Genomic DNA, 16,101 nt, shown 5'->3' on the forward strand with positions numbered 1-16,101 from the left:
AAAACCTTTAAGAATTTAACTTTTTTTCGATAAATCTCTTCCTATGAAGACCATGTATGCAAAAGTAGTTTTTATTTTTTTTGATGTTTTACGAGTAGTATAAAAAAGAACCAAAAGTTTGCTCAAAACCGAAAACCTTAAGTAACTCGTTTTTTGAACGTTTAATTCAGGATAAAATAAATTAAGCATTGGGATTTAAAAAAATATTGACATTAATAATTTTTAACCTTTTTTGTAGCTCCAATTCTAGACAAGGCAAAAGTGCAACAATTAATTGTTTTTAACAATGAAACAAAATGTCAAAAAATTGGTTTTCTTGCTCTTTCGGCTATAAAATTAAAGCAAACATCAACTTTTATCGCTCAATTGTCAAATTATTAAATTATTGAAAAACACTTGATTTTTCTCAATAAAGTGTAACTCAAAATGTTATTTTATTTAATTTTAATTCCTATCTAACGCTTATTGGCTTTGAACGAAAATGTTTTTTGTTAAGTAAAATGAACACTCTTAAGTATGATTCTAGTGCACCAGGCCATACAACATTTCCTCTTGTAACATTATATAGTCACTGTGACGCAGGCACGGTACCCAGCTTTAAAATAGATGTTTTTTTCACAATATTGATAGCGGATTAGATATTTAAAATTTTTTTTTCATATAATTAAAAACAGTCTAAGGGCTCAGAATTAAAGCAAATTGACCTATAATTTCTTAAAAAAAAATGTATTTCTGGAAAAGACGTTTTTTCCCTATCTATTCCACAGAATGCTTATAACTTAAAAACCACTTAAAATAGAAACTTGAAAATTCGCATGCACATTCTTCATGAAATTTAACTTGACACCTATTTCACCGATTTCCGAAAAATGTACAAAGTATTAAGAAAAAAAATTATTTTTGAAGTTGATGATTTTTTTTTCAAAAATTTCACAAAATATTCATAACTCAAAAACTACTTAAAATACAAAGTCCTCTAATGCTCATTTTAAAGTTAAACATTTATATATAATTGACAACGCTAATATAGCACGTCAATTCCAAAGCATTTGAATAAGAATCCTTAACTATTAAGTTAAACAACATTATGTTTGATCATTTTATTCATCATCATTATAATCAACAAAAAAAAATTGAAATTTTCAACATACATCCAAAAAATAAATAAAGAATCAACAAACCAACATTTCAGGTTCCTCTTAAACAGAAATACAAACAAATACTCTCAGTCAAACATTGCAAACGAGTATATCATATAAATATTTTACAAAATAATAAATGCTTTATATTCAGTCTTAAGCTTACATAATATAAGGAAACTTAAACGAGCTTAATCTACTATATGGCACAAAACATTTTAAAAAGTCCTATTTAAAGCTTCTCTAAACATCTGCTGTTAGTCAGCAGCTCTCTAGTCAACCTCCACACCTGTTTAGCGGCATTTTCCAAAGCACTAGGTGACTTGCCTTTAAACAAATCCAAATTAGGAATAAAATAATGCGGGCATCTCCTGCACTGCAAACAAGAAATCAGCTGCAAGTAAATCCCGTTAATCCTGTCACCGATACAGGACTCATCCCACTCGCTTTCCCTAGGATGCTTCTCGCATTCATACAAAAGCAACGTTTTTAAGTGATAACTGGATACTGGATTACCTGGAAGGTCCAGATGTCGATCCCGGAGGGTCTTGAGGATGCTCAGGCACCTTCTGCGACAACCCCCTTGCAAAAGTCGGTTCTCTGCTTCTAAAAACGATAAAACCCACGCGTCACCCTCCATGGCGGATTGTTTTCCTTGGGCAGCGATACTTTCCTTGCTAAGCAAGTCGAACCCTTCGGTTTTCACTTCGGCAACTAAACTGGGATGGGGCCAAGGGATGTGCGGCAAGGGCCAATGTGCGGCAGATCGAGGCCATACACCTGAGCACTTAAAAGCCGGCGTAATTTGCACTATGAACCTCTCTCTGATCCTTAGTTTCACTTCCGTGGTATCTGCGATCATTTTCACGGAATCTCTGTAGGAACATTTATCACAGGCTTGAGCGACTAGAGTTTGAAACCTCGATCTGATCTTTCGCGCTGATAAGTAACCGGAAGCGGTAATAAACTCCACCCAGAGGGACATGGAACGTTTCCTGCCGTCACTGAGCTTTAGCACAGCACAACCGGGTAAAGTGCCGTCGTCTACGAAGTTAAACACCCCCATTTGGTTCAGGTAGAGCACCACCTCGAACTCACTCGGTGAAATCACCTCTAGACCCTCGTATCGGCCGTTGCACTCGGTCAGGGAGGAAATGAACCTCGGCTCTTGCACTTCGACTTCTTTGAGAACGTCCTGGACCACTTTGCACACTTCCCGGATGGTTTTGGCTATGGTGCCCATACGCGTTTGTACTCTTTCGCCGTAATATTTGTTTATTTGATAGAGCATTTTCGATTGTGCGGCGAGCATGTCGGCCGGGACCAACATGGTCGTCGTCGTTCACGTATAATAATAATAATAATAATAATAAGCTCTCTCTCCTCTCGGTTGCCGACTATCGAGAGAGTTGTCAAACCGGGTAGTAGCGAGACCATCATACTGGGTGTAAGGACACGCCTAAAGGAGGGCGAGCCGAGGTCCGCCCTTCGCGATTGCGTATAAACACATCGAGGAAGTGCGGTGAGAAATGATCGTATCGACTTTTTCCATGGGAGATCCGCCTTAATGTTCCCGAGCATAGCGTTTTTCGGGAAATAAGGTAATAGACGTAAAGGTTAAACGGGATTTATCTATTGTTGTTTATACGTTAATCGGTTTGGAAATGTATAATGTCCGGTTGTTTATTGTTGGTTTGCAAGAGGGGCTTGGTTAATTTACGGCCTTGTTTGGAAGAATTGCCATTTGGTTTATGGTATAGTCTATGGGGAACACTTAAATGTTGCATTCAAGTTTACGTTCATTACACATGTTGGGCGCCAAAATTGCCGTACTACTTAATTCAAACGAATAAGAGAATTATATAACTGATTTCGGGACTTAAATTCACGTAAATAAATAATTACAAATGACAAAAAAATCTGGGATAGAGATCTTCAGCTACGGTACTAGACTAAACGAGTAGGAAAAATTATTGTGTTACTTAAACAAGATAATCTAGAGTTATAAAATTTAAAGGACAACTGCCCTACGTAACTGTTCAAGGATTTTGCAAAATTCCTTCTCTACACTCTTAAAAATAGGTAAATAAAAATTCAACAATTGTATAGATTTTACATACAATTTGATTCTGGAATGGTACAGAATCAATTTGTGTAGAATTTCTCCATGCTATTGTGTTTAAACAACTGTGGTTTTATAATCAACAAATTGTGTATCAATTTGATTTATTTTATTGTATATATAGTACACTATTTGTGTACTTAAATTCGACAATATTTTATATTTATTTAATATAATTGTTCAGTAAATAAGCAAACTCTTAGTGTTTTTTTAACATGGTATGTACAGAAAAAAAACACAATTTGTGCATTTTAAATACACACGTTAGTGTAGGTTGGTTTTACAATATATTTTATTTTCTTTCATTTCAACTATAAAATTTTATTACAAATTGTGTATATTAATACTATATATTGTTTTATAAATTTTAATATAGTGTAGGTTACTTATTTTAGGTTTGTATATCAAATTAACATAAGAACTGGAGTTTTTTATTACAATGTTTTGTATTTATATTCATAAAAATTTAAAATACATTTTAGAGAATTTCGTCATAAATCTGTGTAATAATAAATTTTAGGGCGCCTGGGAAAAACAGGATAGGTCATAATTTGATTAAAATAAAATAAGTCTTGTAAAAAATGGCAAATAAGTGAGGCCCAATGTTTGGTAAGAAAAGAAGTCATATTAGAAAAATACAGATTGAATATGTATTTTCCTAATTTGACTTATTTTCCATATTGACTGTTTTCCTAAACACTTTAAACACAATAAAAATTTTAGTTGTATAGGTAGGGTAAAAAAATTCACTTGTTTTAAAGAAACATTTTTTTATTTAAATACCTTTTAAAAAAGTACATATAACCTGCACAACAAAATAAAAAAACTTTAGTAGTAGTATTACAAATACACATTAGAAACGCAAATAGGAACTTAAAATGGAAATTCTTAGTTGTAAAAACAGGATTTTAACCTAAAGGCTAATAAACACATACATTTATGTGCAGGGTCATTTTTTATATTTGCGTGCCCATAAATAGGGATAATGTAAGTGATAGAGAAAAACTTTTTATACAAAAGTTGCATACTTTTTTCCGTATTATCTTCTAGATTTGTAAAAAAAAACAAAAGCGCATTGCAAAGTTATATCACTAATATTAACCCCTGTATATGGACTCGCAAATATAAAAAATGAGCCTGTACATATGTATGTAGTTACTTAACATCTACAGTATATCAGGCGGGTAATTGTTAACAAAACAACAATCATTTACTGCTATCAATTTTTTTTAACGCATGGTGTTGAAAATTGCACTTTTCATAACTTAAGGAGGCTTTAGAGCTAATTCTGTTAAAAATAGAAAAAAAACCTTAGAAATAATTAAAAAAGTTTAAATTAAAAACACGAAATGGAAAATTGAAATCTGTTTTTTCTTCATAACAGAATTAGCTTTAGATCCCTTTTAAAGTCATAAAAAGTGCCATTTTCAACACCTTATATTAAAAAAATAGTTAACAAGTATGACATTTATGATACATGAAAATTTTTAACATTTTATGTAGAATTTAAAAATGTGTTGACTATAGGGTGGTTGGTTTACAATAAGTAAGGTTTTGGCATGTTTACATATACCGGATTTTCATATCCCATGGAAATCAAATGATTGTTATTTCGTTTTACATCGCCCTTCATCAATTTATTTCAAAATCGCTTAATAAAAATCAATGACACAACAAAACGAAAAAACTTAAAAGAAATAGAAATACCTAATAGGAACGTAATTAGGAACTTAACGAAAATTCTTATGTAGATACATACCTACATATTAACAACATACAGTTTTAAGCTAAGGGTTTTATTTACAGGTACATAATAATATGCTCCTGGAGTTGGTCCAATAAACCCCACTCCTTAACTTTATCTTCAACGAATATATCCATATTTTTCTTATGCAATTTTAACACTTTTAACATTTAATGAAACGAAAAAAACCGTAAAACAAATTAATGCAGGTCGATTGATTGAAGGACTGAAGAATGAACAGTTGAACACCTGTGGCACTGGGAATTACAGCAATGCTGCCAAATCAAAGGTATCTTAAAGATTACACCGCCAATTAAAAAAGTTACGTTTCCTTTTTTCCTTACGCGTGTTATTATCACGATATTATTTAAATAAATAAAATTAGAACTTATGCTGATTGGGCTTATTTTTAAATATCATATTAAATCATTTTCAATTAACAACTTTAAATCGACTGCAAATTTTTAAGCACACCTTTACAACTGTTTAATCTTGAATCTGGCAACATTGACGCTAACAACGAAGTTCTAGCGGCAAAGGCAAGGGCGTCGGGCGCGTCCTCCTTTATACACAATTGTGTATTATAACTACACAATACATGTTTTAAAATTCTACAATTGTGAAGGGCTATTAGCAAGAATCTTTTTTAATCTACACAATTGTAAATAAAATCAACACAAGCCAGAATAAAAAATTAATTAAAAATTGTAGTAAAAATATACTTGGTTATTAGATTTTTTATTTTTTATTAACTGCATTGAATTAAAAAAAAAATGTGGAATATTTATACACATTATCTTAATAATTAATATCCACTTATGGTGTATTAATTTAATATACAATAATTGTATGAAATATACACATTAAAACATACACAAAATGCCTAAGAATTTTTATACAGGACTGTGAGATATTATCTAACAATTGTGTATTAAAATTAAACATTTTTTTTTACACAACAAAATGTGAAAAAATCCATCAGAATTTGTCGTGTGTAACTATGAAAAATCTGAAACAAAGATCTTTGTCTACGGGTTTGTACTTAGTTGGTAAAAAAAAAATCAGGCTTTCTCCTATAAAATATTAAACGTTCCTTAGATAGAAAACGCTTTACAGCATTGTTCAGTGAATTAAACAAAAAACAATTTTGGCGCCCGAAAACTGTCTTACCGCTTCAATTTTCTCTAAGACCAGATACGATCAAATAGCATTTGCAAATGTTTACTTCTAATTCAAAACATACTAAAAAAATGGTAGAACCTAAGACCTTGTTTTGAAAATAGATCCCCAAAGTAAAAAGGTCTGTTTGAAAATTTTTAAAAACACCAACAATATTTATCTGTATTGCAAATCACACAAACAGTAAAGCTGTCTTTGCAAAAAGATTTTGAAATATTCCTGCTCTAACTGGGAAAAATCTGGTATACAGATCTTCATCTACGGATTTAAGCTGAACGACTAGAAATCAATGTTTTCTTAAAGTAAGTAACCTATGCCTTTAAAATTTAAAATATAGCTGCCCCAGACAATAACAAAACTATGCTTTCTCAATGTTCGTAAATGCTTCCTGCTGTTTAAACCAGTTATTATTACCATGTTCTGGTGCTGAATACATTATGTAGTTAGTTTTCAATAAGCTATTTCCAAAACCTTATATGTAAAAATTAATATCTTGGATGCTCATGAATTCTTTATATTTTTGTAGCAGTAGATTTTGATAAAATAGGTTGTTGAAATGAAAGTCTTAGTTAATTTTTAAGCAGGATGGTTAAATATTCACAACAAATTGAACATAAATTGTAACTTTTTTAATGTTGTGTGTTTCATTAGTTTATAACCATAAATCTAACAAACCCCTGATTTTCGTCATATGGTCTATAGAAAAAGTATTCAGAATATATCGTCGAATTGTAAACGTTGACAAATTAATTGAATACAGAGTCTTCCATTGAAAAAAAATTAATGTTGATGCCATAGTTTTAAGTTGTAAAAAATATTTATTGCAATAAAGGGGCAAGTGACAAAGAATGCAAAAAAAAAGAAAAAACACTTGAATTTTAAAAGAATTTGTTCCTTTCATTGTGAATGCACTGCATTCGAATTAATACAAAAGACTTTCGCGGATACCTACTATTTCCAAAAACCACATCAAGAAGATGTTTTAACGTTTTTTATAGCCTTAATTAAGAAATTTATACAGTTCTGGTGTACGCTATACAAGAAACCCATATTGTCCATTTTGACAGTCTTTAATACTCGGAAAATGAATTAACCTGTAGAGAGATATAACTTTTTCCAGGTCTAAAATTCATGAAAAAAAATCCTCATAATTAACGAAAAAGCAATTTTGGCGCCCAACTCTGGGGGCAAAACTTGATACTGTGACTGTTTAAGAGTCTTTAATTTATTTAAAGGCTGTCTCTTTATGGTTAAGATAACTATAATTTTAAGTGAAACGTTTTTCATAAAGTATTTGGAAATACTTTTCTATGTCTTGTAATATGAAATTATGCAATCTTGCGCCTTACGTGTCTACTATACAGCGCCGTCCTGTAAAGTTATTAAACTATTTACATAAAAATCGTGTTCAAGGGAAGTAAAAACGCAATATCGAAATATCGCTCGTACTGTACTTATGTAACTGTACTGTACTAAGTCACCTAGTTACTTTCAAAACCTATTCCAGAACTACGATCTGGATAAGTTGCTTTTTTCTAAAATTAAGTAAATCCGTATAAAGTGACGAATTGAGTAGTTTGAGTAGATGCCTGGACAAATTCAAAGTAAGCAACTTTTAAGCAAAGATCACTTCTTTAACCCTGGATTACTACCCATTAAAAAATATCCCATTTTCCCACCCGGGGTACAAGCGTACCCCAAAAAAAACATTTATTTCTAAAAATACAAATGGTTAGTATGTGATACTTAATATCTATTTAAATATGTCCGTAGATATTTTTACTCAGTTAATGCACTCAGGGCAGACTTTTGTTTGGTGAGTCAGACAGATGAACTTTTTGTATATAACTATTAATTTTCGATCTTTTTTTCTTTCACAAAAGAACTAGAAGAAGATGACCTTTGCTCTATATTGCATCTACTGGTTTTATGTTAAGAATTTCTCTAATAATAACCCGAAGTTCCACTAGCAAACTTCGTATTTCTAGACGTTCCCTCATCAATGGAGTAACAAGGTCTCTGGCAAGATTTTTTAAGCACGACCTTCTGTTGGGGATTGATTCCTTTTCAGGAGCTTGGAAACCTTTATGTAGAATATTTGAATTGATTCCCACAATATCTAGGAGGTTATAAAAGATCCTAAGAGGCCAGGCAGCGCCTCGTTTTTCTGGCAACAGCATATCTGTGAGCTACCTGGTCAAATGTAACTACTGCTCCCTTTATCCGGTTGTAAAAATCAATTATTTCGGGAGGAATAACAGAATTCGGTTTGTTGTAGCTTCAGAATGCATATGCATTCAAACTATTGAAAATATGTTTAGATTTTTTTTTACGAAAAAATAGCGAAATTCCTGTGGATGAATTTGAGAGTAAAAAAACGATTTCGAGTTAATAGGTTTGTTAGTTAGGGCCATTTTCGTTGAAGCACTTTTATAACAATTTCAATAATTTTAATTGTTTTTTTTTTTGGAAAACTAGTGGAGCTATATAATAAATTAACTATTATGAAAATTTTATTTGAGGCTTATCCAATAGTTCTTAAGATATTTTAAGATAAGAGTCTACTTACGCATTGCTGTAAATGCTTCCTTAGACTAGACCTACATTAATAGGTAGAAGTGGTCCAGTCCCTTGGCCAGTAAGATCACCTGATTTGACACCTCTAGACTATTACAGACTATATACTCTAGTATTTGGTTTAATGCATTAGTAAATTATTTATTTATCGTAATGATATTAAACTTCTCGTTGTGCCGAAAAAGAGTATTAAAGGACCGTTCTATAGAATTTTGTGCTCTATTTTAAATATAAAAAATATTATGCCTGGTAAAATATTTTAAAAGAAAAAACATATTATTTTTTTTTAAATAACGACACTTGTTCGGCAAGTCCGTTCCTGGAGAACTCAAATCACTCGCAATTCCTCACCATCTATCATTTAAAATTGCTTACTCCCTTAGATTTTCCCCCTAGTCTATATTACTAAAACTAAATATAGACTGAAATAAAAAAAAAAGCCGACTTCACAGTCATCTACGCTTGCAATGGCCCGTCATAAAACCGCTTAAACACAAATTAAAGCGAACGAGATGCACAAGAGCGCGATAAATTAAGAGGCGCGTTCACACTCTAGGAAAACATTAAAAAAAGCGCGTATTAATGGTTGTCGCATGTCTTCGTTTAGACATAAATGGACCCCCAAAAAAACTCTGACTTAAATTTGGAATTTCCGAGGTTAATGAGGCATATTGAATTTACTTCAGTAAAAAAAAATGTATAAGCATTCCAATGTCTATAAATGTATATAGTTTTGATTATAAGAGTTATAAGACCACACCTAGTAATTTGAGTTGTTGTTGAACATTTTATTAGCGGGTCAGTTTAGTTTAAGTTTAATCTGGATTTTTTGTATGTAATTACTGCAAACTTGGAAAGACCATTTCCACCAATGAACGTTTAAAGAAAAAACATATTAAAACAAGGCATTTGCCTCGTCAAGGGTCGCATTTTGTGCTTATAGACAATTTACGAATAAAAGCTAGGAAAAAGAAACGAAATTACTAAAGAAATAATAAGAAAGTTAAAGAAACGCATGTAGAAACTCAACAACATTGAAGGAAAAACATTAATAAATCGAAAAATAATGATCGTAAAGAGACGCTTTTTATGTCTACGAATAGTTTAGGACCAAATGAACTTTCCCAGTCTAAATCTCTCCAGAATCCATGCTAAGGAGTAAATCAATGACATACTAAGGTTAAGATTATCAACATAGGATCTAATGGGGACTACCTCGGGTATATTTATGTAGAAATGTTAATTTGATGTGTTGATACTTGTAATATCAGGGGATGTCATTTTATTTATCGTAAGATATAAATACTTATTCTAGGCTCTTAGATTGTCAAGGCCCTTGAACTATTTATTAAATTATTAAGTGGCTAAATGCCTGGAAATATAGTTGATAAAATGCAAAAAAAAAACGAATTTAAGTTGCTCAAATGTGCTTGAAAAAAACTAATAAATCACCCCCAACAACTTGCAAAAAAAATGCCTGGAAAAATTTAAACTACTATTTCACTTTCCAAGAAACAAAAACCATCAACCAATTTCTGGCATTTCCCCACTTATTTTAAGATTCACTTAATGAATTCGTCTAATATTAGATTAAAAGCTCTCTGAAAAACACTCTCGGAGAGCTTTTAAATGGCGCCTTAAGAGCCTAATAAGTTATCTTTATTTCCTGATGGTGTGTCCCCCTCGTCATATCAATTTTAGTGTTTATTTTGATCGGTCCCAGTTGTTGTACATGCAGTCTTTATTGGTTTATAAAACACATTCAACTTTATTTTTATTGCTTTTATTGGAATTTTATTTTTATTAAGTCGTTTCGGTTTAATTCGTTTGGAGTGGGACTGGTTGGGTTTAATGGTGCTTTTTATAATGACGGACCAAAAAAACGCTTTAGAAAAAATAACACAATTACTCCGTAAATGCTATAATACCTTAAAAGGGAGATATTTTAAGGCACGCTCTTTAATCCGTAATATTGCACAAAAAGGGCATCGTTCTTTGTAATACCACTTCAAATTCGGGCAAAAGGGACAAGAAGGCGCATTGTGTTACAAACAACGATACCCCCGCGGGATATTCCCTTACAATGACTATTCATGTTATGATACACGAGCCTCCCTAAAGTCCCTAGACGTGCTGCACCAACAAAACTGTATGGCAAAATAGCTAATATTGAAGTCTCACTGGTGCAAACCATTAAGAAGAAAAAAAAAAGACTGATCCATTACAAGTCTAAAGCGCCAAAGGCGACATTGTCACGTTGTTTGGCTACATATAAAGAGAGAAAGAGAGACTCCTCGGTTGTATTGACGGATTATCCCATTGAAACGTCTTCATTTCTTTTGATGCATCGCAGCAGCGGTTCCCCTTTTCTACCTCGAAACTACACGATGCCCTTTTTTCGTGTTATTCTTCTTCTTCTTATTATTATTCGGAGATGAATGCTCACCTAGCGAGGAACATCATGAGGTCAACCTGAGGTTTTATTTAAGCTGTCGCCGGGTACCATAGTCGTTTTTACGTGATAATAACCGCTAGTTAGTAGTTCTCAATTCCAAATCTGTTTTTTTAACTTGTTCTTTAATTTTTTCGAAAAACGCTGAAATAGGTGTCCAATGATTTTATTAGAAGAGTTTATATTCCAAGTTTCAAGTCTCTAGCTTTCTTAGGTTCAGAGATATAAGGATTTTGTCATTTTTTAATTTAATTGTTTTTTTTTTGCAATTTCCAAAACTGTTTTTTATTTGTTCATTAATTTTTTTAGACAAACGCTGAAATAGGTGTCCAATGAATTTATTAGAAGAATTTATATTCCAAGTTGCAAGTCTCTAGCTGTCTTAGGTTTAGATATATAAGCAGTTTGTCATTTTTAATTTAATTGTTTTTTTTTTAATTTCCAAAACTGTTTTTTTATTGTTTATTAATTTTTTTGGACAAACGCTAAAATAGGTGTCCAATGATTTTATTAGAAGAACTTATATTCCAAGTTTCAAGTCTCTAGCTTTCTTAGGTTCAGATATATAAGCATTTTGTCATTTTTAATTTAATTGTTTTTTTTTGCAATTTCCAAAACTGTTTTTTATTGTTTATTAATTTTTTTGGACAAACGCTGAAATAGGTGTCCAATGATTTTATTAGAAGAACTTATGTTCCAAGTTTCAAGTCTCTAGCTGTCTTAGGTTCAGATATATAAGCAGTTTGTCATTTTTAATTTAATTGTTTTTTTTTTAATTTCCAAAACTGTTTTTTATTTGTTCATTAATTTTTTTGGACAAACGCTGAAATAGGTATCCAATGATTTTATTAGAAGAATTTATATTCCAAGTTTCAAGTCTCTAGCTTTCTTAGATTCAGAGATATAAGGATTTTGTCATTTTTTAATTTAATTATTTTTTTTTTCGTAATTAATTATTTAGTAATTTTTTTTTTGTAATTTCCAAAATAAATTTATTTTTAGAAAAACGGTAAAAGAAGTGTTTAATAATTTAATTACAGGAACTTATGTTAGAGGCTTAAAGTCTTTCACTTTCTTAGATTCAGAGATATTAAGATCATTTCATCTTTATCATCATTATATTTTGAATAATTAATTAACCAAAAAGTCCTCTTATAAAAAAATACTTTCTCTATTTTCCTTATTTTTCTTGAAAGTTTTATTTTTTTCCTTAGTATTTGGGGTTAATTCTTAATTTTTTTCAAGCAATTTCAAGTAGCTTAAATGAACTGAGAGACGTAAAATTTCATTTAGCGACTTGATAATTTCCTATTTTAGGCATCTGAATAAATAAAACACTTATTCCAACCTCTTGAATTAATCAGAAGAATATTCCGGGATTTTGAGTTATTTATAGGCACTTAAAACGTAATTCTAAATTAATCAAAAAATTTATTCAGTGACTTGATGATTGGCTATTATAGGCATTTGAGTTATTGCGGTACTTATTCCAGGATTTTGGGTTAATTATAGAGACTAAATTAATTAATTAGTTAAAAACCTGGATGAAGCTTTTTGTCATTTTAACTGCCTGGAATAAGTTTTTTAATAAAGATCAAATGCTTTTAATAGACTTTTTAATAAATCAACAGTAATCCAAAAGCGTGGAATAAGTGTCTTATTTATTTAATTGTCTATAAAAAAAATTAATTTTAGATAGCATGGTTTAATTCAATATGATTTTTTCACGCAATTTTGAGTAACTTAGATTAATGTTTTAGGGATTTTATCAAGTCAGAGACATAAAATCAACTATTTCAAAATTTAACTTCTAGCGACCTAACTCAGTTGATATTTCTCTATTACAGACATTTCAATAAATAACACACTTACACCAAGTTTATTAATTTATTAATATTTATTATGCCACTTAGTTAATTTGAGGCACTTAAAGTTATCATAAACTGCCTTCAGATACTTAAGTTACTTGTTGATTTCCTATTACAGACATTTGAGTTAATGGAGCCAATCATTTCAGGCTCTTGAATTAATTAGAAATTTAGTTAAGAATTTTTAGTTAAAGATTACAAATAGGGGGAGTCTTAATCTCCAAGAAAAATGCATGTAGGTCACTTAGGTAAAAGTATTAAGTATTTTATTAACTCGGAGCGATCTTTTTAAACTTTTACTTCCAGGGATTTAATTAATTGCACTATTATTGGCTATTATAGGTATTTGTATAAGTAAAACGTTCATTTCAAGCTTTTCAATTAATAAAAACGATTATTCCAGGATTTTGGGTTAATTATTAACACTGAACTAATTAAATATTAATTTAAAAGCCTGGAGTAAGCTTTTAATTAGGTTAAGTGCCTGGAATAAGTGTTTTATTTATTTTGAAATACCTATAAAGTGGTTTTTTTTATAAGTGTTAAATATTTAATTAACTCGGACCGATTTTTTCAAACTGTTACTTTCAGGGATTTAATTAATTGAGATTTAGTTATTACAGGTATTTGTATAAATAAAACATTCATTTTAAGCTTTTAAATTAATGAAAAGGCTATTCCAGGATTTTGGGTTCATTATTAGCACTAAATTAATTAACTATAGCCTGGACTAAGCTTTTAATTAGGTTAAGTGCCTGGAATAAGTGTTTTATTTATGTAAATACTTATAAATATGTGTTATTTTTAGGTTTAGGCTTTATTTTTTGTTTCAAGTAGTCTCTCAATTAAAATATTATTTTTCTAAATATTTTATAGACTCAGAGACCTTAAAAACATCGTGAAAGTTTGAGTTTTTTCCTGATTTTCTAAATTATCTGTTTTTTCTAGGCAATTAAAATAGTCTTTTTTGTTTTTTTATGCTGAAAACTTCAAAAACTCTCATATGATTCCAGGCACTTCATATAAATTTTTTAAAACTATCTTAACCCTAACCACCGATGATTTTCAGGTAATTTTCGTAATTTTTTTCTAAATATTTACTATTAGGGAGGGTTTTCCTTGTTTTCTGGATAGTTCAAGATATTTTTCAGAATTTTCCGAAATTTGAATAAAACTCGCTTTTCTTGCGTGTTTTTCTTCATTTTTTGTGGGCATTTCGAAGTTATTTTCTTTTTTTTTAAGCAGTTTTGAGATTCATTTTTTTTTAAATTAATTTTTATTAAGTTGTTTAATTTTCCTTGAAATCAATTTCTTCGATATTTTAATCCCTTTTCGAGCAAATTTCTTATTTTTTTTTCTCAAAGTCGGATGTTTTCTTGCGTATTTTCTAGACAGATCAAATTATTACAGGACCAATTAATACAGGTATTTGTATAAATAAAACGTTCATTTCAAGCTTTTAAATTAATGCAAAGGTTGTTCCAGGATTTTGGGTTCATTATTAGCACTAAATTAATTAACTATAGCCTGAACTAAGCTTTTAATTAGGTTAAGTGCCTGGAATAAGTGTTTTATTTATTCAAATGCTTATAAATATGTATAAATTAAGTATAAATTATTATTTTTCTAAATATTTTATAAGCTCAGAGACTTTAAAAAAATCGTGAAAGTTTGAGTTTTTTCCAGGCAATTGAAATTGTTTTTTTTTTTTTTTGCTGAAAACTTCAAAAACTTTCATATGATTTCAGGCACTTAATATAAATTCCTTATTGTTTAATATTTTACCTTCACAGATGATTTTCAGATAATTTTCTTATTTTTTTTTAAATATTTACCATTAGGCCCTCCCTTTTCTTTATTTTCTGGACAGTTCAGGGTATTCTTCAGAATTTTCCAAAATTTGGAAACTTACTTTCCTTGCGTGTTTTCCTTCATTTTTTCTGGGCATTTCCAAGTTATTTACTTTTTTTTTAAGCAGTTTGAGGATCATTTTTTTAAATTAATTTTTATTAATTTATTTAATTTTCCTTGATATCAATTCAGAAAAATGTCAGAAACTCGAATGTTTTCTTTCGTATTTTTCGGACAGTTGACATTAGTTTCTGTTATTACAGTTTAACAAGTCGATTCGTATTTTTTTGAGCAACTTCTGTTAATAATTTAAGCTTTTCAAGTCACTTAACGTCAATATTCTTTCGATACATTTTAGTTATTGGGATTCTTATTCCAGGATTTTAGGTTAATTATAGATACTAAATTAATTAATTAGTTAATAATTAATTGAAAAACCTGAACTAAGCTTCTAGTCATTTTAAGTGCCTGGAATAAGTTTTTTAATAAAAATCAAGTGCCTTTAATAGACTTTTTAATAAATCAACAGTAACCGAAAAGCGTGGAATAAGTGTCTTAATTATTTAAGTGTCTATAAAAAAAAAATGAATTTCAGGAAGTTTGAATTGATTTAAAATAATTTTTTCACGCAATTTTGAGTTACTTAGATTAATGTTTTAGGGATTTTATCAAGTTAGAGACATAAAATCAACTTTTTCAAAATTCAACTTCTAGGGATCTAACTCAGTTGATATTTCTCTATTACAGACATTTCAATAAATAACATACTTACACCAAGTTTATTAATTTATTAAAAGTTTATGCCACGATTCTCAGTTAATTTGAGGCACTTAAAGTTATCATAAACTGCCTTCAGATACTTAAGTTACTTGTTGATTTTCTATTAGAGACATTTGAGCCAATCATTTCAAGTTCTTGAATTAATTAAAAGTTTAGTCAAGAATTTTTAGTTAATTATAGGAAGTGGTAATTAATTTAAGTGCCTGGAATAATTGTTTTATTTACTTAAATGCCTATAAAATTTTATTTCTCATAAATATTAAGTGTTTTATTAACTCGGACCGATTTTTTCAAACTTTTACTTTCAGGAATTTAATTAATTAAGATTTGGCTATTATAGGTATTTGTATAAATAAAACGTTCATTTTAAGCTTTTCAATTAATAAAAA

General features: G+C 30.0%; 2 protein-coding genes across 7 annotated transcripts in view; one reads left to right on the plus strand and one right to left on the minus strand.

Annotated features, from left to right (window-relative positions):
• The window catches only part of LOC126737822 (neurobeachin), a 529,789-nt gene that overhangs the window by 404,774 nt on the left and 108,914 nt on the right, over positions 1-16,101 (plus strand). The window lies entirely within an intron of this gene.
• Positions 1,135-2,558, minus strand: LOC126737826 (protein mab-21-like). Its single transcript, XM_050442888.1, has one exon. It carries the CDS (start codon positions 2,467-2,469, stop codon positions 1,372-1,374), a length of 1,098 nt encoding a protein of 365 aa, XP_050298845.1. The 5' UTR covers positions 2,470-2,558; the 3' UTR covers positions 1,135-1,371.

Source organism: Anthonomus grandis, chromosome 6 (genome assembly GCF_022605725.1).
Source record: "Anthonomus grandis grandis chromosome 6, icAntGran1.3, whole genome shotgun sequence".
NCBI lineage: Eukaryota > Metazoa > Arthropoda > Insecta > Coleoptera > Curculionidae > Anthonomus > Anthonomus grandis.